At 44.5% G+C, this 27,271-nt stretch overlaps 1 protein-coding gene across 37 annotated transcripts in view; it reads left to right on the top strand.

Moving 5' to 3' along the window:
• LOC149334803 (uncharacterized) overlaps positions 1–27,271 on the top strand; it is a 336,596-nt gene that overhangs the window by 201,761 nt on the left and 107,564 nt on the right. For 20 of the 37 annotated variants that reach the window (XR_016283964.1, XM_089551442.1, XM_089551445.1 and 17 more), the window contains 11 exons: positions 4,346–4,378; positions 7,866–7,898; positions 10,591–10,623; positions 11,610–11,654; positions 14,830–14,856; positions 15,702–15,731; positions 16,810–16,860; positions 18,455–18,487; positions 19,418–19,462; positions 21,536–21,565; positions 23,227–23,277. Coding sequence is in view for 36 of the 37 variants with exons in the window: in XM_089551442.1 (XP_089407568.1) it covers positions 4,346–4,378; positions 7,866–7,898; positions 10,591–10,623; positions 11,610–11,654; positions 14,830–14,856; positions 15,702–15,731; positions 16,810–16,860; positions 18,455–18,487; positions 19,418–19,462; positions 21,536–21,565; positions 23,227–23,277 (411 nt within the window). In the remaining variant the exon portion in view is untranslated. Of the gene's footprint in view, positions 1–4,345; positions 4,379–7,865; positions 7,899–10,590; positions 10,624–11,609; positions 11,655–14,829; positions 14,857–15,701; positions 15,732–16,809; positions 16,861–18,454; positions 18,488–19,417; positions 19,463–20,769; positions 20,797–21,535; positions 21,566–23,226; positions 23,278–27,271 lie in introns of all 37 variants that reach the window. The other 17 variants (XM_089551448.1, XM_089551415.1, XM_089551427.1 and 14 more) reach the window with 11 other exon arrangements.

Genomic DNA, 27,271 nt, shown 5'->3' on the forward strand with positions numbered 1-27,271 from the left:
ACGAGGACCGCATTTGTCATGAGCTCATAAAGGCAAGCGTTATCGATGCACAAATAGTTTGGAATGAACTTCTTCAAAAGGGCATAAAAGATGATCAGGCGAGGTATTTCGCCATTCTGATCAGTAAAACTGCGCAGTGAGCTTGATTACGGCGTCGGAGAAAAACTGCTGCACTGTGGAGCATGGTGCGGGAGGGTAGCCTCTCTTCCGGGCGTGCTTTGAAGATGACGTGGCAGGGACAGCTTGTACTTTGCTTCAAAATTTGAAACACTTAATATTTGTAGACAAGTTTCCCGCCTATATCCCCAAAACATTTCTGGTAATTTCAATTACTTTTAGGCTCAATGTACGTGGACCTTATGAGCTGCAGTTTTTGCATTAAATGGGAAAGTTTCGCCGCCGCGGTGGGTCAGGGGTTATGGCGGTTGGATGCTGACCCGAGAGACTCCAGTTAGACTACGGCGTCCCTCATATCCTCACTCATTCTTGTTCGTAAAACTTTCATAAACCATAAACCCAGAATTAGTTCTGTGCGTGACTCGCTGGACGAATGTGTTTCATCAGAAATCACTTACGAAATCTTGGCGCTTTGCTTGCCAGGATGTACTTAGCTGAAGTGAAACTATCACAGGCATTAACAGTGTGATGAAAACTGCCGGAATATTATTCGGGCACCTTTTTTTTACCGCGGTGTAAGTGATGTGGGAAAGTGCGAAACTGTACACAAAGGTTCTCAACAATTTTGGTGTAGAGCCCTCATCAAGTAATGAGAAAGTGAACCAGGCAGCCAAAAAAACTGCGCGTGCGGTTGCAGATTTTATCTCATGGGTTTTTAGTTTCACAGCAGAGCAGATAGAGAGAAGGGGTAGACATATGACATGCGACCTGACTCTGCCTCAAAGGTGCCCTTTTACGGCCTTGTCTGTTTTGTACTTTTCCGATTATAGACTTCAAAAATCCGCTTGAGCCTCACTGCCTAGGCTGTATTCTGAGCTATGGCCGTCTCACGCCCAAGTTCTTGCATTGTTTTACCCTCATATTATTCTGTTCTAGAAGCTGCGTGCGCGATATAAAAGACCTCTCCCATGGGTCAAACTGTGCATTGCGAAGGAGACGCAATATTTGGGAAGCATTCATTTTTCAAACGTAGCTCGACAATGCCTTTTGTATCTCGGTGTAAAGGAATCTAACTACCTACATGGTGTCATGTATCTTTAACTTCATGTATGCCGAATGCCCAAGGCAAATGCGTTGGTGAGTAATGTTCAAACCGCTGATGCGTAAACAGATATCGTTCAAAATTTCAAGCGCAGGAATGTCGCCAACGGAGAGCTTTGCTTTCCGTTCTGCAGTGGACCAGCCACATGCTGACAGTGACGAGATTTACTGGAATGCGTGTATGAAAGAAAGACGAATTGTTTTCTCTTCACTAGCGCGACCTTCGAGCGGTATGCGATGTAAAGATAGGCAGTCGATAACAAAGGATGAACTGCTGCTCGCCTAAAAGCGAAACTTGCATCAAGGCGGGCGGAGGAGGTCGAGAGGAACACCAGATATATCCTCCCAACCACTGCGATGTTAAAAGGCATGACAGCAGAGACAGTTAAAGGCCTGATAGCAGAGAAAAATTAGGATCTGTAGAATGATGTGAACCATACTTGCAGACCGAATGCTTTGCTTCAAAGCGTGAATGAATAGGATACAAATCCCATGTCATACGTTGTTAGATCATTGTGTTTTGTATACATTGGAACTGTTACAAACTTTGAAGCGCTCTAGTGCAAAAGGCTCTTAACCCTGTGTTTAGAGCTCGGAAGTGGTAGGCATCCTGCCGTGCGAAAAAACCAACTGAATACAAAACAACCTGTGTATTTGCTGGAAGGTGTGACATTGCATGTACTGTGTGTTACGCGTGGCTTGTGGCGCTATCCGTTAACGATGAACATCGACAAATTATATACGGGATGCTCCACGCAGCTCCGGAGGGCGTTGAAATCTTTGCCACATTCGGCGCGAAGGATCAGGTGGCAGCAGGTGAGTCAGCGGGCCGAGAGGATGCCGGAGCGCTCTTAGCGAGAGTTCACTTGAATTTCGCATACTACCTTGATCTGACTTCTTGGAACAAGATACGGTAGCAGTGTTATAGATATAGAACTTTTGAATACTCTTCTGTGCACGTATCTGTGGAAAGCCCTGGGCGGGCTGAATTTTAGTTTACCCAGGTGGTGCGCAGTACGAGTGATTCCTGCTGAACATGTAAGGCCGTCGGTTGCAGATTTCATCTCTTGCGTTTTTCGTTTCACAGCAGAGCACAGAGAGAAGGGATAGGCATATGGCATGCGACCTGACTCTACCTGAAAGTTGCCCCTTTACGGCCTTATGTGTCTGTTTTATACCTCTCCGATTATAGACTTCAAAAATCCGCTTGAGCATCACTGCCTAGACTGTATTCTGAGCTGCTATGGCCGTCTCACGCCCAAGTTCTTGCATTCTTTTACCGTCATATTAATCTTTTTTCGAAGCAGCTTGCGCGATATAAAAGACCGGTCCCATGGGTGAAACTGTGCATTGGCAAAGAGGCGGAATGTTTGGGAAGCATTCCTTTTTCAAACTTAGCTTGACAATGCCTTTGGTATCTCGGTGTAAAGGAATCTCACTGCCTACATGGTCAGCTGTTCGGTTTTCATGCCTGCCCATCTCTCGTGTCTTTCGAGGTTCGTTTCTAGGAAAAGCAGGTCATGAACTACTGCCATTCTGCGCCTAATCTATGCTATCTTTATTGTCATGTGGGGTTGACAGCAGATTATGGTACAGTATGCCTTTTAGACATCTCGCCTGCACTTCCTGCTACCCTTGAATGTAAACCATTCTAGTTTCTAGCACAAAGCGGCTATCGATGACCATATTTCCCAGTTGCTGAAAAACATGCGAGGATGTAGGCGCAGTTTTTGTGGCTGCGTGGTTGACTTTCTCAATTCTTGATGAGGGCTCACTGCCAAAATTACTGTGAACGTTTCCCAGATCACTTACACCACGGTAAAAAAACATTCCCCGAATAATATTCCGGCATTTTCGTTGGCACTGTAATTATGCTGCGCTTCTTTTTCAAAAGCATGCATCCATGAATCGGAGTCGCAGCGTAAAGCCACCAAGAATACGAGGCGGGAAGGAAATAAAAAGAAATAGCATATATTTTTCACCATTAGGCTCTGCAGAACAAGCACCGGCAGTGCGAATGAATTTTCAGGAAGTGTTGGTTATTTACGAGGACGGCTTTCGTCATAAGGTCATAAAGGCAAACGTTATCGATGCCCAAACGGGAATTCGAACTTCTTCAAAACTGCATGAAAGAGTTCCAGTAAGGCGAGGTCTTTCGCCATTCTGATCCGTAAAACTGCACAGTGAACTTGATTACGGCGTCGGAGAAAAACAAGTGCACTGAATGATGGTGGGGGAGGATAGCCTCTCTCTCCTGGGCGTGCTTTGAAGATGGTGTGGATGGGGCAGCTTCTACGACTATCCTACAAGATTGAAAACAGTGTATGTTTGTTGACAAATTTTGAGCCTAAATCCTGCCCAAACAGTTTTGATAAATTCAATTACTTCTAGGCTAATTGTACGTATACCTTATAGGTTGATGTTCTCGCATTAAATCGGAAACATTGAGCGTTTCGCCCACGGGGTGGCTGAGTAGTTGTGGCGGTTTGATGCTCACCCGAAAGGCACCGGTGTGATTGAGGCAGCAAGGGTCGAATTTCGATGGCGGCAAAATTCTAGGGGCCCATGTCCTGTTGAGATTTGTGTGCACGTTAAAGAACCCCATGGGATCGAAATTTCCGGTGCCCTGCCCTACGGCGTAGCTCATGGCCCGACTCGTTTTTGTACATAACTTCCATCAACCATAAACCCATATTTAGCGTTGTGGCGTTCGTTGAAATAAGAAATCGATGAAGGTTCCCTGTCACCATTGTTAAGTGCTGTTTTGCGTGCTTCGCTGCCAGGGCAGTTTCTTCAGAAATTACGTATGAGAGCTGGGAGCTTTTGCTTGCCAGGATGTACTGAGCTGTAGCGTAACTATCTCAAGCACTTATAACCAACATACGTCATTGACGTGTAAACTTCGTGTATGCTGAATGCTCAAGGCAAATGCGTTGGTAACTAAGGTTCAAACCGCTGATGCGTAAAACACGTTCGTCCTAAATTTCAAGCGCAGGATTGTCGGTAACGGAGAGCATTGCTTTGCGGTCTTCACAGTGACGAGATACACTTGAATGCGTAAATGAATTAAAGGGATTTATAAATGTAAGAGCCTTATGTACTCGGAATAATTATGTTATCTCTTCAGTAGCGGGGCCCTCGAGCGGCACTGCAACGGCCGGTAAGTCATATTCGTTTTTATTTCATTTGGGACCAGTCAAGGCTAACTCTATCTGCAGATGGAGATCTGCAGAATCTCTGAGTGGATTTTCAATCAGTGTGGAAATATTTAGTTGGTATGTAAAACGGTCAGATTACGTTGGAGTTTCGAAGCGATATTTTAGTCGTTTATGTTAGCACGACAAAGGCGTGAAAACATTTGACGTGCGTTTCCGTGTTAGTCATCATATTAGCTTGCCAAGAGGCTAGATGCGTGTGAGTTATTTTAAACAGATTTTCATATCAGCCTTTTAAAAGAGCGAAATAAAGCTCCTAAGCGTGTAAACTGGCTTTTTGTTTCTGCAGGAAGTGGATACCATTCTATCAAAATTACTGTTATTAGCTCGAGAACATACTAATATGACGAAACACTAATATCTTGTGCTTGTGGCTGGACACATGAGCCTTGCGCGGTCACAGAGGGACGGCCTCTATTAGTTGAACGTTTGGAGGCTCTATTCGCAGCGTTTAAATACAGCTTATTTGAGGAAGAGTAGACTACAGGACCGCATCGAAGCGCTATTTTGCCGCGCCAGCAAATGGCTATATTCGCCTTCACAGATCCTTGCCTGCTGGGTGGCTATCGATGCAAAGTAGGCAGTCGATGAGCTGTCGATATCTAAGCACGTACTGCAGCTCGCCTAATAGCTAAACTTGACGCCTTTGGCGGGGGGGTATGCTGAGTGTTGAACAGTTATCATCCACTGCGGAAATCTAGTCACTGTGTAGGACACTGCATTTCTGAGGCGCCATGCTTCAAGGCGGGCGGCGGAAGTCCAGAGGAACACCAGATATATACGGCCTGAGAGCAGAGAAAGAATAGGATCGTTGAAAAGTTGAGCCTTTTCTTATCTGTAGTATCAAGTAAACCATACCTGCAGACTGAATGCCTTGCTTCCAAGCGAGAATGAATAGTATACAAAGCCCATGTCACAGGTTGCTCGATCATAGCGTTTTGTATACATTGGGACCGTTACAAACTTTGAAGCACTGTAATGCAAAAGGCTCCTAATCCTGTGTTTAGAGCGCGGAAGCGGAAGCATGTTATGGCGCGAAAAAACCAACTGAATACAGAACAACCTGTGTATTTGCTGAAAGATGTTGCAGCCAGTTTCAATGATATTGCATGTACTCTGTGACACGCGTGGCTTGTGGCACTATCCATACACGATGAACATCGGCACAAATTATATACGGAATGCTCCACGCAGCTGCAGAGGGCGTGAAAATCACCGGCACTTTCGGCTCGGTGCGCGATGAGTCCAGCGGGCTCCACCGATGCCGTGGCTCTCATAGCGAGAGTTAACGCGAATTTCGCATATCACCTTGATCTGACTTCATGGAAGATACGTTAGCAGTGTTCAAGATTAGAACTTTTGAATACTCTCTATGCAGATATCTATGGGAAGCCCTAGGCGGGTTGAATTTTAATTTAGTACCTAGGTGGTGCGCAGTTGAGTGATTTGTCCTGAACATGTAAGGCTCTCGGTTTCAGATTTCATCTCCTGGGTTTCTCGTTTCACCGCAGAGCAGAGAAAGAGAAGTATTAGACATGTGCATGCTGCTTGACTCTACCTCAAAGTTGCCCCTTTAAGGCCTTATGTCGAGATTATTTAAAAGTTTCGCCGTTACTGTACTGGTCTTGAAGGTGTCTGTTTTGTACTCCTCCGATTATTGACTTCTAAAATCCGCTTGAGCCTCACTGCCTAAGCTGTATTTTGAGCTCCTATGGCCGTCTCACGCCCAAGTTCTTGCATTCTTTTACCCTCATATTATTCTTCTAGAAAAGACTCAATGTTTGGGAAGCATTCCTTTTTCAAACTTAGCTTGACAATGCCTTTGGTATCTCGGTGTGAAGGAATCTCACTGCCTACATGGTCAGCTGTTCGGTTTTCATGCCTGCCGATCTCTCGTGTCTTTTGAGATCCGTTTCTAGGAAAAGCAGGTCATGAACTACTGCCATTCTGCGCCTAATCTATGCTATCTTTATTGTCATGTGGGGTTGACAGCAGATTATGGTACAGTATGCCTTTTAGACATCTCGCCTCCACTTCCTGCTACCCTTGAATGCGAACCATTCTCGTTTCTAGCACAAAGCGACTATCGATGACCATATTTCCAAGTTGCTGAAAACATCCCAGGGGTTAGACTCAGTTTTTGTGGCTGCGTGGTTGACTTTCTCAATTCTTGATGAAGGCTCAGCACCAAAATTGCTGAGAACGTTTCCCAGATCATTACACCGCGGTAAAAATGTTCCCCGAGTAATATTCCGGCATTTTCTTTGCCACTGTAATTTTGCTTCGCTTATCTTTTGCAAAAGCATCCATACATGAATCGTAGCCGCAGCGAAAAGCCACCAAGAATACGACGCAGGAAGGAAATAAAAAGCAAATAGCATATATTTTTCACCGTTAAACTCTGCAGAAGTACAAGCACCGGCAGTGCGTATGAATTTATTTTCAGGAAGTGTAGGTTTTTTTACGAGGACGCCTTTCGTCATAAGGTCATAAAGACAAACGTTATCGATGCCCAAACGGGTTATTACGAACTTCTTTAAAACTGCATAAAAGGTGAACTCTGCCCTCAAGCGAATGAAAATTGGTTCCAGTAAGGCGAGGTCTTTTGCCATTCTAATCCATAAAACTGCACAGTGAACTTTATTACGGCCTTCCTCTCTCGGGCGTGCTTTGAAGATGACGTGGATGGGGCAGCTTCTACGACTCTCCTGTAAGATTGCAAAACACTGTGAAAGTGTGTAGAAATTTTGAGCCTAAATCCTCCCCAAACATTTCTGATAAGGTCAATTACTTCTAGGCTCATTGTACGTACACCTGGTAGGTTGAAGTTCTCGCATTAAATGGGAAATATTGAGCGTTTCGTCCCCGTGGTGGCTGAGTAGTTTTGGCGGTTGGATGCTGACCCGAAAGGCACCGGTTTGATTGAGGCTGCAGGGGTACGGCGCACCTCATGACCTGATTCGTTTTTGTACGTAAACTTTCCATAAACCATAAACCCATATACAGCGTTTTGTGGTTCGATGAATGTCACCATTGTTAAGTGCTGTTTTGCTAGTCTCGCTGCCAGGGCAGTTTCATCAGAAATTGCATACGAGAGCTGGGAGCTTTTGCTTGCCAGGATGTACTGAGCTGTAGTGTAACTATCTGAAGCACTTAACAGACATACGTCATTGACGTGTATTGTTAACTTCGTGTATGCTGAATGCTCAAGGCAAATGCGTTGGTAACTAAGGTTCAAACCGCTGATGCGTAAAACACGTTCGTCCTAAATTTCAAGCGCAGGATTGTCGGTAACGGTGAGCATTGCTTTGCGGTCTGCACTTTAATAGCTGCATGTTCATAGTGACGAGATTCACTTAAATGCGTAAATGAAATAAAGGGATTTATAAATATACGCCTTATGTACTGGGACTAATTATGTTTCCTCTTCAGTAGCGGGGCCGTCGACCGGCCTTGGAGTGGACGGTAAGTCATATTCGTTTTTATATCATTTGGGACCATTCAAGGCTAGCTCTATCTGCAGATGGAGATCTGCGGAATCTGAGTAGATTTTTAATCACAGTGTGGAAATATTAAGTTGGTCTGTAAAACGGTTATATTACGTTCGAGTTTCGAAGCGATATTTTAGTCGTTTATGTTAGCACGACAAAGGCATGAAGACTTTTGACCTCACAGATTCTCATATCAGTCTTTTAAAGAGCGAAATAAAGCTCCTAAGCGTGTAAACTGGCTTGTGTCTCTGCAGGAAGTGGATACCATTCTACTGTCTAAAATTACTGTTCTTAGGTCGAGAACATAAAAATATGGCGAAACACTGTCTTGTGCTTGCGGCTGGAGACATGAGCCGTGCGCGGTCACAGTGCGACGGCTTCTTTTAGTTGAAGGTTTGGAGGCTCTATTCGCGACTACAGGACAGCATCGAATCGCCCGCAAACTGTGATATACTCCTTCTCCACAGATCCTTGCCTGCTCGGTGGCTAGTGATTTAAAGATAGGTAGTCGATGTGCCGTCGGTAACAAAGCACGAACGGCACCTCACCTAACTGCGAAACTTGCCGCCATTTGCGGTGGGGCATGTTGAGTGTTAAGTTATCATCCACTACGCAAATCTAGTCACACTGTAGGACATAGCATTTCTGAGGCGTCATGCTTCAAGTAGGGCGGCAGAAGTCGAGAGGAACACCAGATATATCTTCCCCCCCACCCCCGCCTCCCTGCGATGATAAATTCATGGCAGCAGAAACTGTTAAAGGCATGACAGCAGAGAAAAAATAGGATTGGAGAAAAGTTGAGGACATAAAATGGAAATCAATAGCGTAGTTCGTATGTAGAGAATCTCGTTGATAAATGCCGACCGAATTACTTGCATCGAAGCGAGAATGAAGCAATTGCATACAACTTCCGTGTCACAGATTGTTAGAACGTAGCGTTTTGTATGAATTGGAACTGTTAAAACTTCGCAGCGGTGTAGTGGAAAAGCGCGGAAGCATAAGCATCTTATGGTGCGAAAGAACTAACAGAATACAAAACAACTTGTGTATTTGCTGAAAGATGTTGCAGTCAGTTTCGATGGAACTGCATGAGCTGTGTGACACGCGTTGCTTGAGGCGCGATCCGTGAACGAGGTACATCGGCACAAATTATATACGGGATGCACCACACAGCTCAAGACGGCGTAGCCGTCAACTCCACTTTCAGCCCGGCGTCTCCTGAGGCAGGGGAGTCTAGTGGGTCCTGCCGATGTCGGAACGCTCTTGGTGATACAGTACCAGTGTTCTAAGTTCTAAATATAGAACTTTGAAAAATGTAAATTGTCAACAGGCTTTATCACGTGTATTGGCTTCAGAGGAAAAACTTTTATTTGAATACAGGGCTGCTTTTCGTGATGTCCTGTCAGCGGGAGGCGTCTAGTCTTGGATGCTCACACTACATATACGGGTGGTGTTTCGAACTGTTATCTGTAGATTAATCACTTACACCACTGTGAGAAAACGTGCTCGAATAATATTCCGGCGTTTTACCTGACACAGTATTAATGCTTTGCATTACTTCCGCAAAAGCATGCATCGATGATTCGAAGCCGCAGCGTAAAGCCACCATGAATACCGGGAGGGAATTAGCATATCTTTCACCGTTGGGCTCTACAGAAGTACAAACACCGGCGGTGTCTTTTTACAAGGACGGCATATGTTATAAGGCCATGAAGGCAAGCTTTATCGATGCCCAAACGGGTTGGAATCAACTTCTTTAAAACTGCATCAAAGATGAACTGTGCCCTCAAGGGAATTAAAATTGGTTCCAGTAAGGCGAGCTCGTTCGCCATTCTGATCCGTAGAACTGTGCAGTGAGCATGACTACGGCGTCTCTTGGGCGTGCTTTGAAGGTGACGTGGAGGGGGCAGCTTCTACGACTGTCCTACAAGATTGCCAAACACTGTGCATGTTTGTACACAAAATTTTCAGCCTAAACCCCGATCAACATGCCTTAGAAGCTGAAGTTCTTGCATTAAACACGAGATATTTTGTTTCGCCGGCGTGGTGGCTCAGTGGTTATGGCTGTTCGATGCTGACCCGCAAGACAGCGCTTCGATCGTGGCTGCAGCGGTCTATTTTTGATGGAGGCAAAATTCTAGGGGCCTGTGTGTGCACGTTAAATAGCCCCGGCGGGATCCATATGCTGACTCGTTTTTGCACGTTAAACTTCCATAAACAATCAACTAACTTTTAGTGTTTCTTCTGATAAGGAAATGGTTAAAGGTTCCCTGTCCCCATAGTGGAGTGCTGTTGTGCGCGCCTCACTGCTAGGAGTTCCATCCGAAATCACATACGAAAGCGGGCAGGTTTGGTGGCCAGATATGCTTTGCTGATGTGTCACATTGGCAAGCACTTACGACCCAGACACGTCACTGACGTGTATTGGTAACTTCGTGGATGCTGAATGCCCAAAGCAAATGCGGCGGCAACTGAGGTTAAAAGCGCTGATGCATAAAACACTTGCCGAACGGAGGATTGTTGCTAACGGAGAGCTTTGCTTTGCGTTCTACACTGGGACAGCTGTGTGTTCAGTGACTAGATATACTTGAATGCTCATATAATATAAAGATTTATATATATCAGAAGCTTATGTACCGGCACTAATTATGTTCTCTCTTCGTTAGCGGTGCCTTCGGTCGGTGGCTTTGGAGCATCAAGTGAGTCGGCTACGTTTTTATTTAACTTCGTACCTTTGAAGGCTGACAGGCAACGCAGAAAATATGACCTGTGTTTGCTCGTTAATATGGTAAAACACTGATTGCTTCTGCTTGCGGCTGAACACATAAGCCGTGCGCGGTCGCAGAGGGATTGCCTTTATTAGTTGCAAGTTTGGAGGCTCTATTCGCGGTCTTTAAACGCACCTTATTTGAGGAAGCGTTGACTACAGGAAAGCATTGAATCGCGCTTCAAGCAAACACTTATATTCTTCTCCCCCACACATGCTAGCCTGCTGGGCGGCTTGCGAAGACTAGATCGGCAGTCGACAGCTCGTCGACTGCCTAACAACGAACTGCAGCTCGCCTACAAGCGAAACTTGCTACCTGCTAGTTTCGTGCAGCACGTTTGTAGACAACTGACTATTATCATTCACTATTGCAATCTACTCCCTGTGTACGACACTGCATTTCTGAGATTTCATGCCTCAAGCAGGGCGCCGGAAGGCGAGGGGAACACCAGATATATCCTCCCCACCACTGCGATGTTAAACGTAGGAGAACAGAGAATAAATTGGAACTGGGGAAAGTTGAGGACATCAGTCCAGCCAGTATCGCAGTTTTGATCTGGAGAATCATGTAGATAATACCTGCACCCTGAATGGATTGCTTCAAAGGGAGAACGAAGCAATAGGACACACATCCTGTGTCACAGGTTGTTAGATCGTAGCGTTTTGAATAAATTGCAATTGTTAAAAACTGTGAAGCTCTGTTGTGCAAAACACTCTCAAACCAGTGTTGAGAGCGCGGAAGCGTAAGCATCTTATGGTCCGAAAAAAACCAACAGAACACAAAACAACCTGCGTATTTCCTGAGATGTTGCAGTCAGTTTCGATGACATTGCATGTACTGTGGGACATGCGTTGGTTATGGCGCTATCCGTTAACGAGGTACATCGACACAAGTTATATACGGGAAACTCCACGCAGCTCCCGGCGGCGTAGAGATCCCCCCAGAGATCCGGCCAGCCGCAGGTGAGTTCAGCGGGCCCCGCCGATGCTGGCGCGCCCTTGCTGAGACAGTTAACCGGGAATTTCGCATATCATTTCGGTATGAATTTTGCTATACGATACGGTTTTTAGATATAGAACTACCGTAACTTGTCACCAGGCTCTATCTGGTGTTTTTTATTCAGAGTATAAACTTGTATTCGAATGCAGGGCTGTTTGCTTTTTGTGACTGCAAATTGTGTCTGGAGCAACTAGTAAATGCTTTAAAACGCCTAATTTTTGTAGAACATATTTTACTGGCTTATCAATGCTCTCCTGTGCACAAGCGTGTGGGCAGCCCCAGGCAGGCGGAATTTTATTTACCTCAGTGGAGGGCAGTTGGATAGCGTTTGATTGCTCCTGGTCCACAAGTACAGATGAGGTAAGGCCTTCGGTCGCAGACTTCATCCCTTGGGTTTTTAGTGCCACCACAGAGCTCTGAAACCTTCTCACAGCGCCATTCAACGCCTTCAGTTCAAGCGCTGCAAGGAAAGAGAAATGAACGCGATCTGACTCAAGGCCTTAATGTCGCGACCATTTAAGTTTCGCCGTTACGGTACAGGTCTTGAAGGGGTTCGTTTTGTAGTTATCCGATTGTAGGCTTCGAGCATCTGGCCTGTATACCAAGCTCCTATGACCATTTTACGCTTATGTTCTTTCAGTGTTCTACCCTCACATTATTCTTTGCTAGAGAGAGCCTGCGCATCATCAGAGCTGTTCTACGGGTGAAACTACATTACGAAAGAGACGCAACATTTCGGAAGCATTCATTTTTCATATGCAGTTCAACGGTGTCTTTTTTATCTGTCTGAGGAATTATTACTTTTGATAGCTGCGCCTCTTAGTCTTCTTAAAGCTGTTTCTCGGTCAAGCAGGCGATGAATTTATTCACATCGCTTGATTGTGATATTGTTACAACAGATTACCAGTACAGATTATAGATTACCAGTACAGATTACAGTACAGATTATTGTTACCACTCTTGCCCATAACACCCCGTCAAGTGATTTCAACACCTATTTTAGGTCTTACAATAGGGACACAATATTTCTGAACCCAGTTACGACAGAGGAGGTTATATCAGTCGTACAAAGCCTAAATAACAGCCATAGCTGTGACATTGACGGCATTCAAGTGAGGCCTGTCAAGCATGTTATAAGAGTTATTGCCCCTGTTCTTGCAGATATATTTAACTTATGCTTTACTACGGGCACATTTCCTAAAAAAATGCAAATAGCCAAAGTAACGGTTTTGTATAAGAAAGGAGACCGCAATGATTTAGGAAATTATAGACCAGTATCGATACTCCCAATATTCTCGAAAGCTTTCGAAAAAGTTCTCTATACACGGTTGTCTGATTTTATTGATAAACATGACCTTTTGTCACCTAATCAATTTGGGTTTTGTAAAAATAAATCTGCCGAGTTAGCACTACTCGAACAAAAGGAATATATACTAACACAGTTTGAAAATAAAGCCTTTGTTATTGGTGTCTTCGTGGACTTCTCGAAGGCATTCGATTTAGTAAACCACAGTGTACTCCTGAAAAACTTGGAGCGTTGTGGTATTCGTGGACTGGCTCAAATGATCCTGAAATCATATCTTTCGCATAGAAAACAGGCTGTAAGCATAGACAATGTGACATCTGAACTAAAACTTGCTACTTCTGGCGTTCCCCAGGGTAGTATATTGGGACCATTACTTTTTAATATGTACCTAAATGATATCTCCAACATTAACTCCGCCGCAAAATTTATTATCTACGCTGACGACACTAGCATCTTTTTTACTGGAAATGATCTTGATCTCCTTGTTCGGGAATGCAATGACACCTTGAGTGAATTACAAAAGTGGTCCGAATCCAGATACATGCGTATAAATGAGAAGAAAACAAAAGCTGTCATATTTCGTCCTAAAAACAAAGTACTTCCTTCCCCCATAGAGATTAAACTAAACTCACGAGGTATAGACATAGTTGAACAATTTAAATGCCTTGGAGTAGTTTTTTCTTCCAGCATGTCTTGGGAACACCACACGGACCATATTGTCACGAAACTGGCTCAAATAACCGGAGTCATAAGTCGGCTCAGATACGTCATTCCAAGAACAGTAAAGTTACTCCTCTACAATTCACTTTTCTACTCCTATTTAAACTACTGCCATCTAGTGTGGGGCACAGCTACGGTTAGCTGTCTTCAGCGTATCTACATTTTTCAGAAAAAGTTCCTTCGTCATGTTTACAATGTCCCCTGGGACTCGCCAAGCAAAGATCTCTTTCTACAAAGTGGTGTGCTAAAAATACACAACTTGTATAAATATCGCTTGAGTGTCCGGTTTAAACTCGAAACACGTAGAAACGTAAACCACATACGTAAACTAGCTGAACTGCATACCCGAGATGCAAGCTACACAACAAGGCATGCGGAGACGTGGATAGTCCCGACCCCACGGTTAAACTCGGGTAGAGAACGCCTGCAGTTCACTCTTCCGTCCCTGCTAAACGCGTATATATATAATAATTTTGACCTTTTCAGTTCGTCAAACAGGTCTTTGCGTGCTTTGTATGCTAGCATGTAGGATTTTTGTTTTGTGTTTTTCTCTCCTTTGCTTTCATTACCTGTGTCTACCCAATGTGAATATTGTGTCAATATTGTATAATGTTCTTTCGTTTTCTCTTTTATTGTATACTTGTTATCACCTTCTGTATTAAAAGTCTTGCCGTCAAGCCGCTGCCAAGCGAAAGGGGGCTGCGGCTTAGTCAAGCTGTTTCTCAGCTTTTTCTGCGCCTCCGCTGTCTGTATGTTTACAAGGCAGAAATAAAGAAATTTGAAAATTTGATTATGGAACAGCATACCTTTTAGGTATCGATCAATCTCTGCCTGCTTCTCTTGAAGGTGAACCCGTTCTCGTTTCTAGCAGTAAAATATCACAGTGACCATTTATGCAAGTGCCTAAAAAAGTGGCAAGGATGTAGGCGCGGTGATTTTTCGCTGCGGTGTTGGCTTCCTCATGGGGTTCATAGGCAAAATTGCTGAGAAGCGGCTCTGCAGAGCTCCGTAATTCAAGCATCATACAGACGCAGGTACAAACACGTGCTACAGTTATAATCCGGCATTTGCCCCGACTCTATTAATGCTGCTCTTTTCTTCTTATCGTCAAGCTTCCGCCGCCGAACCGGAGCCGCAACGTAAGTTTAAACTGAAATTCTAAATTTCCTCGTTAAAGCGACTTTACATTTTCCTCTGGGATAGAGTGTTTATTAGCCAACTGGTTTTTAAGCCAATTGGTTATCGTAATAGGGCTTAAGTTCTCCAAGAATAAAAGGTGGGAAGGGAACAAACACCAGAAATGGCAACTATTTTTCACCTTTGTGCTCTACAGAAGTACGAGCACCGGGCGTGTATGTGAATAATTGTTTATATACGATAAGTGTTGGTTTTTAGCAAGAACGGCAGTTGTGTTAACTTACAGAAGCAAGGCTATCGACTGTCAAACAAGATGGAATGAACTTCTTCAAAGCTTCATAAAAGATGAACTCTGCTCTCAAGCGAATGAAAAGTGGTTCCAGTAAGGCGAGGTCTTTCGTCTTTCATGAGGAGGCTAATATTTAGGGAGTCGCCGTTTAATGAATAACTGTATCGGTAGAGGTTCCCTGGGGCCACATTTGAGTGCTGGTATCCATGTCTCGCAGCCAGTGGCGGTTACCTCAGAAATCACAGCCGACAAACCGAAGCTTTGCTAGCCAGGATGTACTAAGATGAAGTGAATCTATACATCCCACATACGTCACTGACGTCTATTGACTTCATGTATGCTGAATGCCCGAGGCAAATGCGTTGGTAACTAAAGTTCAAACTGCTGATGCGTAAACGTGCAGGGTTGTTGGTCACGGAGAACTTTGATTTGCCTTCCACACAGCAACTCCTGCATTTTCACTATGACTTAATGTAATGAAATGCCTATATATTATGTAGTTTCATAGATAGAGAAAGCTGATGTAATGCGACTAATTATATGCTTTATTTTCGTTAGCGGTCCCGTCCAGCGGCCTCCACGTGCCAGGTAAGTTAGGTTCGCTTTTATTAAATGAGGGACATTTAAAGGCCAGCAGCCAACGCTGAAAACATGGCCAGCGTCTTTACATATTGCGTCTACTCAATATTGTTTGAAAATATATTTCTGATGAGACATTACTCTCAAATCTACCTTCACAGGAAAATGTGTGGACTGCGTTTTGGCGTTCATAAAATCGTTGCATCTGTTTATCATTCTAGTTTTCGAAATAACTATCACTGGTAAAAAGTATGCGTGGCCTCCTGCCACTAGATGAGGTTTTTGTCATTTTAAGCCGGCATATATTTGCAGGGTTCTCATAGAAATCTTAAAATACCCGAGTCAGTGAAGTAGCTCTTCCTTAGCTCGCCAGCAAACTGTTATATAACAGATCCTTGCTTGCTAGGTGGCTTGCGATGTAAAGATAGGCAGTCGATGAGCTGTCGATAACAAAGCATGAACTGCAGCTCGCCTGAGAGCGAAACTTGCCGCCTTTTGCGGTGGGGTATGTTAAGTATTAAACAGTTATCATCCATTACGGAAATCTGGTCACTGTGTAGGACACAGCATTTCCGAGGCGTCATGCTTCAAGTAGGGCGGCGGAAGGCGAGAGGAACAAGATATATCCTCCCCACCACAGCGATGTTAAAGGCATGGCAGCAGAGACTGTTAAAGGCATGACAGCAAAGAAAAAAATAGGATTGGAGAAAAGTTCAGGACATAAAATGGAAATCAGTAGCGTAGTTCGTATGGAGAGAATCGCGTTGATACCTGCCGACCGAATTAGTTGCATCAAAGCGAGAATGAAGCAATTGCCTACAACTCCCGTGTCACATATTGTTAGAACATAGCGTTTTGTATGAATAGGAACTGTTACAAACTTTGAAGCGCTGTACTGCAAAAGAGCAGATGTGTAAGCATCATATGGTCCAAAAAAACCAACAGAATACAAAACAACTTGTCTATTTGCTGAAACATTGCAGTCAGTTTCGATGGCATTGCATCAGCTGTTTGACACGCGTTCCTTGAGGCGCGATCCGTTAACGAGGTACATCGGCACAAATTATATACGGGATGCCCCACGCAGCTCAAGACGGTGCGCCCGTCAACGGCACCCCAGCTGCGGCTCCTGCGGCAGGTGAGTCTAGCGGGTCCTGCCGATGCCGGAACGCTCTTGGCAATTGTAAATTGTCAGCAGGCTTTATCACGTCTATTGGCTTCTGAGGAAAAACTTTTATTCGAATACAGGGCATCCTTTCAGCGGTAGGGCACTAGTCTTGGGTGCTCACACTACATAGACGGTCGATAATTCGAACTGTTATCTGTAGATTAATCACTTACGCCACGGTAAAAAACGTGCCCGAATAATATTCCGGCATTTTACCTGACACAGTATTAATGCTTCGCTTTTGTTATTCTGGAAAAGCATGCATCTATGAACCGGAGCGCTGCGTAAAGCCACCAAAAATACCAGGCGGGGATCAAAGAAAAAGCAGAAATAGCATATATTTTTCACCTTTGGGATCTGCAGAAGTACAAGCACCGGCAGTGTCGTCTTTTTACGAGGACGGCATTTGTCATAATGCCATAAAGGCAACCTCTATCGATGCCCACACGTGTTTGGAACCAACTCCTTCAAAACTGCATAAAAGGTGAAGTGTGCCCTCAAGGGAATGAAAATTGGTTCCAGTAAGTCGAGGTCTTTCGCCACTCTGATCCGCAAAACTGTGCAGTGAACATGGTTGCGGAGTCGGAGAAAAACAGCTGCACTGAATGATGGGGCGGGCAATGGAAATCAGTAGCGTAGTTCGCATGCGGAGAATCGCGTTGATAGCTACATTCTGTCTCTCTTGGGCGCGCTTTGAAGCTGACGTGGATGGGACAGCTTCTACGACTGTCCTACAAGATTGCTTAAAACTGTGCATGTTTGTAGACAGCCTTAAATCCCCTCAACATATTTGATCATTTCAATTAATTTTAGTCTGATTGTACGTGTGCCTTATAAGCTGAAGTTCTTGCATTAAACAAGAGATTTTGTTTCCCCGCCGTGGTGGCTCAGTGGTTATGGCGGTTGGATGCTGACCCGAAAGACGCCGGTTCGATCGTGGCTGGAGCGGTCGATTTTCAATGGGGGAAAATTCTAGAGGGCTGTGTCCTGTGCATTTTGTGTGCACGTTAAATAACCCTAGGGGATCGAAATTTCCGGAGCCCTTAACTACGGCGTCCCTCAAAGGCTGACTCGTTTTTTCACGTTAAACTTCCGTGAACAATCAATGAATTTTTAGCGTTTCTTGTCATTCGTTTAATAACGAAATCGTTAAGGTTCCCTGTCACCATAGCGGAGTGTGGTTGTGCGCGCCTCACTGCCAGGAGAGTTTCATCCGAAATCACATACGAAAGCATGGAGCTTTGCTGGCCAGATGTACTTCGCGATGTGTCACTATGGCAAGCACTTACGTCCCAGATGCGTCACTAATGTGTATTGATAACTCGTGTATGCTCAATGCCCAAGGCAAATGCGTCGGTAACTAAGGTTAAAAGCCCTGATGCATAAAACACTTGTCCTAAATTTCAAATAGAGGATTGTTGGTAAGGGAGAGCGTTGCTTTGCGTTCTACACTGGAACAGCTGTATGCTCATTGACTTGATATACTTGAATGCGTACATAATATAACGAGATTACTATATATCAAAACTTGTGTACTGGGTCTAATTATGTTTCCTCTTGTTAGCGGCGCCTGCGAGCGCCGACATTGGAGCTTTAGGTAAGTCGTCGATGTTTTTATTTAACCTTGCACCTTTGAACGCTAACAGGCAATGCTGAATATATGACCTCTGTGTTTGCTCGTTAATATGCTAAAACACTAATTGCTTGTGCTTGTGGCTGGACATATCAGCCGTGCGCGGTCAGAGGGATGGCCTTTATTAGTTGCAGGTTTGGAGGCTCTATTCGCGGCGTTTAAATGCACCTTATTTGAGGAAGCGTCGACTACAGGAACGCATTTAATCGCGATTTTTCGCCGCGCCAGCAAACGCGTATATTCGCCTCCTCCACACATGCTAGCCTGGTGGGGGGATTGCGAAGTTAAGATAGGGACTCGACAGCTCGTCGGCTGCTTAAGAACGAACTGCAGCTCGCCTACAAGCGAAGCTTGCCACCTGCGAGTTTCATGCAGCACGTTTGTAAATAAGAACTAATGATTATCATTCACTATAGCAATCTACTCACTGTGTACGACACTGCATTTCTAAGATGTCATGCCTCAAGCAGGGCGCCGGAAGGCGAGGGGAACACCAGATATGTCCTCCCCACCACTGCGATCTTAAACGTAGGACAACAGAGAGAAAATTGGAACGGGGAAAAGTGTCCAGCCCGTAGCGTAGTTTTGATCTGGAGAATCATGTAGATGATACCTGCTGCCGGAATGGATTGCTTCAAAGGGAGAAAGAAGCAATAGGACACACATCCTGTGTCACATGTTGTTAGAACGTAGCGTTTTCAATAATTTCCAACTGTTAAAAACTTGGAAGCTCTGTAGTGCAAAACAGTCTTAGGTTCGTGCTTAGAGCCCGGAAGCGTAAGCATCTTATAGTCAACTGAAAACAAAACAACCTGCGTATTTGCTGAAAGACATTGTTTGCTATCCGTTAACGAGGTACATCGACACATGTTATATACGGGAAACTCCACGCAGCTCCAGGCGGCGCCGAGATCCCGGCAGAGACATCGCCGGCCGCAGGTGAGTTCAGCTGGCCCCGCCGATGCCGGAGCGCCCTTGGTGAGACAGTTAACCGCGAATTTCGCATATCATTTTGGTGTGAATTTTGCTATACGATGCGGTTTTTAGTTATAGAAATTTCGAATACCGTAACATGTCAGGAGGCACTGTAACGTGTTTTGTGTTCTGAGGAAAATATTGTATTCTAATGCACGGCTGTCTACTTTTTGTGAATGCAAATTGTGTCTGTGGTTGGGCACGTCTTAGGTGCTCACACTAAGGAGACGGTAGGCGATTCCAACTAATATTTAGATGGACGCGCGTAAGGATTAGCTGTTCCTTTTAAACGCCTAATTTTTGTAGGACATGTTTCACTGGCTTATGAATGCTCTCCTGTGCACAAGCGTGTGGGCAGCCCCAGGCAGGCGGAACTTTAGTTACCTCAGTGGAGGGCAGTTGGATGGCGTTTGATTGCTCCTGGTCCACAAGTACAGATGAGGTAAGGCCTTTGGTCGCAGACTTCATCCCTGGGTTTTTAGTGCCACCACAGAGCCCTGAAGCCTTCTGGCTGCGCCAATCAACGCCTAAAATTGGCCCTTGAAGGCGATGTCGCGACCATTTAAGTTTCGCCGTTGCGGTACAGGTCTTAAAGGTGTTCTTTTGCAGTTATCCGATTGTAGGCTTCGAAAATCTGGCCTGTATACCAAGCTCCTATGACCATTTTACGCTTATGCTCTTGCAGTGTTCTACCCTCACATTATTCTTTGCTAGAGAGAGCCTGCGCACCATCAGAGCTGTTCTACGGGTGAAACTACATTACGAAAAAGACGCAACATTTGGGAAGCATTCATTTTTCATATGCAGTTCAGCGATGTCTTTTTTATCTGTCTTAGGGATTATCACTTTTGATGGCTGCGCCTCTTCAGTCTCCTTAAAGCTGTTTCTCGGTCAAGCAGGCGATGAATTTATACACATCGCTTGATTGTGATATTGTTACAACAGATTATGGAACAGCATACCTTTTAGGTATCGATCCATCTCTGCCTGCTTCTCTTGAAGGTGACCCCCGTTCTCGTTTCTAGCAGTAAAATATCACACAGTGACCATTTATGCAAGTGCCTAAAAAAGTGCCAACGATGTAGGCGCGGTGATATTTCGCTGCGGTGTTGGCTTCCTCGTGGGGTTCATAGGCAAAATTGCTGAGAAGCGGCTCTGCAGAGCTCCGTAATTCCCACATCATACAGACGCAGGTACAAACACGTGCTACAGTTATATTCCGGCATTTGCCCTGACTCTATTAATGCTGCTCTTTTCTTGTTTTGGCTAAGCTTCCGCCGCGGAACCGGAGCCGCAACGTAAGTTTAATTCTACATTGCCTCGATAAATCGACTTTAGATTTTCCTCTGGGATACAGTGTTTATTAGCCAACTGGTCAGTGTTTATCAGCCAATTGGTTATCGCAATAGTGCTTAAGTTCTCCAAGAATAAAAGGTGAGAAGGGAACAAACACCAGAAATGGCATATATTTTTCACCTTTGTGCTCTGCAGAAGCACGAGCACCAGGAGTGTATGTGAATAATTGTTTATATACGTTAAGTGTTGGTTTTTAGCAAGGACGACAGTTGTGTTAACTCACAGAAGCAAGGTTATCGATTCTCAAACAAGATGGAATGAATTTCTTCAAAACTTCATAAAAGATGAACTCTGAAAAGTGGTTGCAGTAAGGCGAGGTCTTTCGTCTTTCATGAAGAGGCTAATATTTAGGGAGTCGCCGTTTAATGAATAAATGTATCGATTGAGGTTCCCTGGGACCACATTTGAGTGTTGGTATCCATGTCTCGCTGCCATGGGAGCTTACCTCAGAAATCACAGCCGACAGACCGAAGCTTTGCTAGCCAGGATGAACTAAGATGAAGTGAAACGTGAAGTGATCATGCAGGATTGTTGGTCACGGGGAGCTTTGATTTGCCTTCCACTCAGCAACTCCTGCATTTTCACTATGACTTAATGTAATGAAATGCCTATATATTATGTAGTTTTATAAATAGAGAAAGCTGATGTAATGCGACTAATTATATGCTTTCTTTTCGTTAGCGCTCCCGTCCAGCGGCCTCCACGGGCCAGGTAAGTTAGCTTCGTTTTTATTAAATGAGGGACATTTAAAGGCCAGTAGCCAACGCTGAAAACATCGCCAGCGTCTTTGCATGTTTACAAAGAGAATTTTGCGTCTACTCAATATTGTTTGAAAATATATTTCTTATGAGACATTACTCTCAAATCTACCTTCACAGGAAAACCTGTGGATTGCGTTTTGGTGCTCATAAAATCGCTGCATCTGTTTATCATTCTAGTTTTCGAAATAACAATCAGTGGTAGAAAGTATGCGTGGCCTCCTACCACTAGATGAGTTTTTGTCATTTTAAGCCGGCATATATTTGCAGGCTTAAATATTTCTTATGAGACATTACTCTCAAATCTACCTTCACAGGAAAACCTGTGGATTGCGTTTTGGTGCTCATAAAATCGCTGCATCTGTTTATCATTCTAGTTTTCGAAATAACAATCACTGGTAGAAAGTATGCGTGGCCTCCTGCCACTAGATGAGTTTTTGTCATTTTAAGCCGGCATATATTTGCAGGCTTAAATATATTTCTTATGAGACATTACTCTCAAATCTACCTTCAGAGGAAAACCTGTGGATTGCGTTTTGGTGCTCATAAAATCGCTGCATCTGTTTATCATTCTAGTTTTCGAAATAACAATCACTGGTAGAAAGTATGCGTGGCCTCCTGCCACTAGATGAGTTTTTGTCATTTTAAGCCGGCATATATTTGCAGGGTTCTCATAGAAATCTTAATACCCGAGTCAGTGAAGTAGCTCTTCTTTCTGCAGGAAGTGGATACCATTCTGCTATCATAAAGTTACTGTTGTAGGCTCGAGAACATATTAATATGGCGAAACACTAATGTCCTCTGCTTGTGCCTGGACACATAAGCAGTGCGCGGTCACAGAGGGACGGCCTCTATTAATTGAAGGTTTGGAAGCTCTATTCGCGACGTGTAAATACAGCTTATATCAGGAAGAGGTGACCACAGGACAGCATCGAATCGCTATTTGGCCTCGCCAGCAAACGGTTTTATTCCCCTTCTCCACAGATCCTTGCTTGCTAGGTGGATTGTGATGTAAAGATAGGCAGTCGATGAGCTGTCGATAACAAAGCATGAACTGCAGCTCGCCTGAGAGCGAAACTTGCCACCTTTTGCGGTGGTAAAGTTATCATCCATTACGAAAATCTAGTCACTGTGTAGGACAGAGCATTTCCGAGGCGTCATGCTTCAGGTAGGGCGGCGGAAGGCATGGCAGCAGGGACTGTTAAAGGCATGACAGCAGAGAAAAAATAGGATTGGAGAAAAGTTCAGGACATACAATGGAAATCAATAGCGTAGTTCGTATGTGGAGAATCGCGTTGATACCTGCCGACCGAATTACTTGCATCAAAGCGAGAATGAAGGAATTGAAGACAACTCCCGTGTCAGATTATTAGAACGTAGCGTTTTGTATTAACTGTTACAAACATTGAAGCACTGTAGTGCAAAAGCGCAGATGTGTAAGCATGTTATGGTTCAAAAAAAAAAACCAACAGAATACAAAACAACTTGTGTATTTGCTGAAACGTTGGAGTCAGTTTCGATGGCATTGCATGATCTGTGTGACACGCGTTGCTTGAGGCGCGATCCGTTAACGAGGTACATCGGCACAAATTATATACGGGATTCCCCACGCAGCTCAAGCCGGTGGAGCCGTTATCGCCATTCCTACGGCGGCTCCTGCGCGAGGTGAGTCTAGCGGGTCCTGCCAATGCCGGAACGCTCTTGTTAATAGAGTAGCAGTGTTCTAAGTTCTATATATAGAACTTTTAATACTAAAAATTGTCAGCAGGATTTATCACGTGTATTGGCTTCTGAGGAAAAACTTTTATTCGAATACAGGGCTGCTTTTCGTGAATGCAAATCCTGTCAGCGGTAGGGCACTAGTCTTGGGTGCTCACTATACATAGACGGGCGATAATTCGAACTGTTATCTCTAGATTAATCACTTACACGACGGTAAAAAAACATGCCCGAATAATATTCCGGCATTTTAGCTGACACAGTATTAATGCTTCGCTTTTCTTCTTTTGGAAAAGCATGCATCTATGAACCGGAGCCGCCGCGTAAAGCCACCAAGAATACCAGGCGGGAATTAAAGAAAAAGCAGAAATAGCATATATTTTTCACCTTTGGGCTCTGCAGAAGTACAAGCACTAGCAGTGTCGTCTTTTGATGAGGACGGCATTTGTCATAATGCCATAAAGGCAACCTCTATCGATGCCCACACGTGTTTGGAATCAACTCCTTCAAAACTGCATAAAAGGTGAAGTGTGCCCTCAAGGGAATGAAAATTGGTTCCAGTAAGGCGAGGTCTTTCGCCACTCTGATCCGTAAAACTGTGCAGTGAACATGATTGCGGAGTCGGAGAAAAACAGCAGCACTGAATGATGGGCCGGGAAATGGAAATCAAGTAGCGTAGTTCGCGAGTGGAGAATCGCGTTGATAGCTACGTTCTCTTTTGGGCGTGCTTAGCTGACGTGGATGGGACAGCTTCTACGACTGTCCTACAAGATTGCCAAGCACTGTGCATGTTCACAGCTATATCACGGTGGCAGAGGTGACCGAACTAGGCTACGTGAAATGGTACGGTATTAAAGCCTCGTCAGCTGTCTTCACAAGGCCTTCGCCCAATTTTCAGCGTCTAATGCCGCTTTTTCTTCTCCTCCTTTTTTCGTAAGCGTTGAGAAGTGGCGTGACTGTCATGCACCCAGTTGAGAGTAACTACTCAAGGAGGCTCACACTGGTGGTTACGAGAGCTCGCAGCGCGGCTGTGTTTGAAATATTTGTTAAATGCGGAGAATGCTTGCATCTTGCTCGATACCAGTGCTGAGCAGCATATTCTCGTCTCCTCATGCGTATTACTTCCGCGCTGAAATCTGCAGTGAGATTAAGAAAAAAAACCACACCGGCCCCATACCGGCGGGGAACAAGTTGGCCTGTGAAGTATCAAAAGGCGGAACGTCGATGCCTGACATGCTGGAGACTTCGCGTCCAGGAGCTCGACCTCAATGTTGTCTGTAATAGGACGTTCAAACGCTGTCTCTTCCACTTGTATATGTACGACAATTGCGGCTTGCTAGGGGCATCATTGCTAGCCATTAGGGTAACCTGCAGCCACGTAGCCGAGTGTTAAGCTGCCATGCCTAGGCGTTTTTATCACTCTGTTCTGTATGAAAAGAAGCGCTCTCTACTGGAGCCCTAGTTGCAACTGATCTGATTGTCATACCAACGGCTTTTCGCGACAAAATACTTGATGCTAACCGTGTTAAAGCCACTTATGGCCATCAGTGAACGTTCTGTACCCTTGCTAAAATAAGACAGATGTTCTAGAGGCTCAATCATGCGGTTATTACTGAGTGCCTCTGAACCTTTAAACCACTTAGTGCGGATTCTCCGCACTCGTCTCTTGTTCAAGTGAACAATAGATACGAGCTTGAGCACATAAAGAAAATCCCTATTTTGTCTCACGTATGTTGAATTCCCGAATTATAAGGGCGTTAAGGCAGCAGAACGTTTTTCATTATCATGTTGTTTATTAATACTTCTCATTATTGTTCTCCAAGAGAGTTTTCTATGAAATCACTACACATGTTTTGGAAAAAAGAAAAACTGAGCAAGCACAGCTATGCACTAGTTATGATCTCAAAGCGTCGGTACTGGACGTTTCGTTATTTCTTTCCTTCCTGCTATTTCACGTGCGTCTTGGCGGTACCAAAGTTTAGCTTTGCAACCAGTCTACACCGTAGGCATACGCTGTGGTGAATCTGGACGCGCTCGTGGGACGCACGGGGGATATCAAAATTCTTTCCCGCAATGCAATAGGAAAGAGGATCTGCCTAGGAACGCCCCAGAGCACATTCGAGCAGCATAGGTCAGACGTCAATGGCTGTTCGAGCATCGCCGGCGGCATTCTTGATCCGGGAAGGTGAACTGCCCGTGTCACTGACCTTATAAATTTGTATTGAAGTTTAATATCGCTGGCTCACAGAATCGGTGAAATATTTCTGATCGTTTGTAAATTTATACTGAAGTTTAATATTAGTGGGTCACAGAATCCGTGAAATGTCTTTGAACGTAGTTTCGGTTATCGTCTTTGAACGTAGTTTCGGTTATCAATGAAGTTTCATGTCTTCTAAATAGCAGTTCGATGGAGGAGCGTTCCGGAGAACGGTGGTAAGTAGTCCATTTTTATTCGCTAAACACAGGTATCAGCTACCTAATATGCGCGGTAGAGAGGGCTGGAAGATCAACATTACAACTCAAAACAAAGTGAACGAGAATTGGAGGGAGAGCCTCTTTCCTTAGCCAGCGAAGACAAGAGGATTTGCCTTCGTCGGGGCTCGGCGGTCATCAGTGGCGGGGTTGAAATATTGCCTTCGGTCCGAGATGGAAGCTTCGGTGATGTGAAGGGTGCTATGTGTAAGGTTTGAAAATTGGCAAACGTTAACTAAACTGTTCTCCAGGCAAGGAGTATGACAGATTTCACCGATTGGGCTGCAAAACATATCTAGTTTACTTATCGTGGCTAGAGTGTGCAAATTGTGCTTAATATTTTCCTCGTAACGGGCTTACTAATTGGCAGCTTGCGGTTAGCACATCTGATTTTACAATGACGCACAATGCGCCTAGCTTCCTAAATGTAAAAAATTCGGAAGGAGTTTATGAAAATGGGGTATTTACGAGACCATTGATTATTAATCAGTGAACTTCTGTCTGGCATTGCAAACGTTCACTAGAATATTCGACAAGGCGGTCGTGAAGGGTAATGAAATGGCACGCTAAGACATAGCACAATGTTCAGCAAACAAATAGCTGAGAATAACTCAGCCAAGAAAGAGGTGGTCAAAATGTGCGACTTAAATATAGATGGCGTGGAATCGGGAATGAACTGAAGCCGATAAGCAACTACCCTCCATTCGGCTGATAAATGTGAACGCTAGGAACTTAGTCGCTAAAACTGGTTATTTAGGTACTTATTAGCTAATCATGGCCTACACGTAGTTACCGTCAGTGGAGCAGAATCTCCCGGCTACAAGACAGTGCGTAACGGGCGGGAATTCTGAGGCGGGTGCGTCACAATAATCTAAAAGAAAGCATTCAGTTCTCATCTGTACATAGTATCCTAGATCACGAAAGTGTTTGTGCCGCATAAATTTAGGCAAAACTTCTCATCTTTGAGCAGCGCTCTAGAAGGCCTCGAAATTAACCAGTTTGCTACCTGCAAATTGAAATGCTAATAGAAAGAAAACGGGAACCTGACGAACAGTACGTTGGTTAAGATTATCTACCCAGTATTGACTGAAATACTACAAATAAATCTCGAGGGAAACAGCCCTAATAAACCAAACCAAACCTAAGCGATTTGTATCAGAATATTGCCTTTCACATTGACTTGACATAGGTGGTGACAAGACACACGTGTAGTCGGCACTGTTAAACAATGTTTGACTTGGCGCTCCTAGACGGGCGGATCGACAATCACGAAGCAGATGTCGGAAAGGGTGTGTTAGATCACAAACTAATTTTCGTACATATAGCCCCACAGCCCGGATTCGAAAGGTTAGAAGAGAGCGGTTAATAGAAAGTATTAGCAACCGCTTATCTTTTTCCTTAGAAGGTTGCAAAGACGATGACGTAAATATCATTTGGTTCAGGTTAAAGGACATAAGTCTTGACTGTG

This window comes from Amblyomma mixtum, chromosome 7 (assembly GCF_055824585.1).
Source record: "Amblyomma mixtum isolate Tamu chromosome 7, ASM5582458v1, whole genome shotgun sequence".
In the NCBI taxonomy this organism is placed as follows: domain Eukaryota; kingdom Metazoa; phylum Arthropoda; class Arachnida; order Ixodida; family Ixodidae; genus Amblyomma; species Amblyomma mixtum.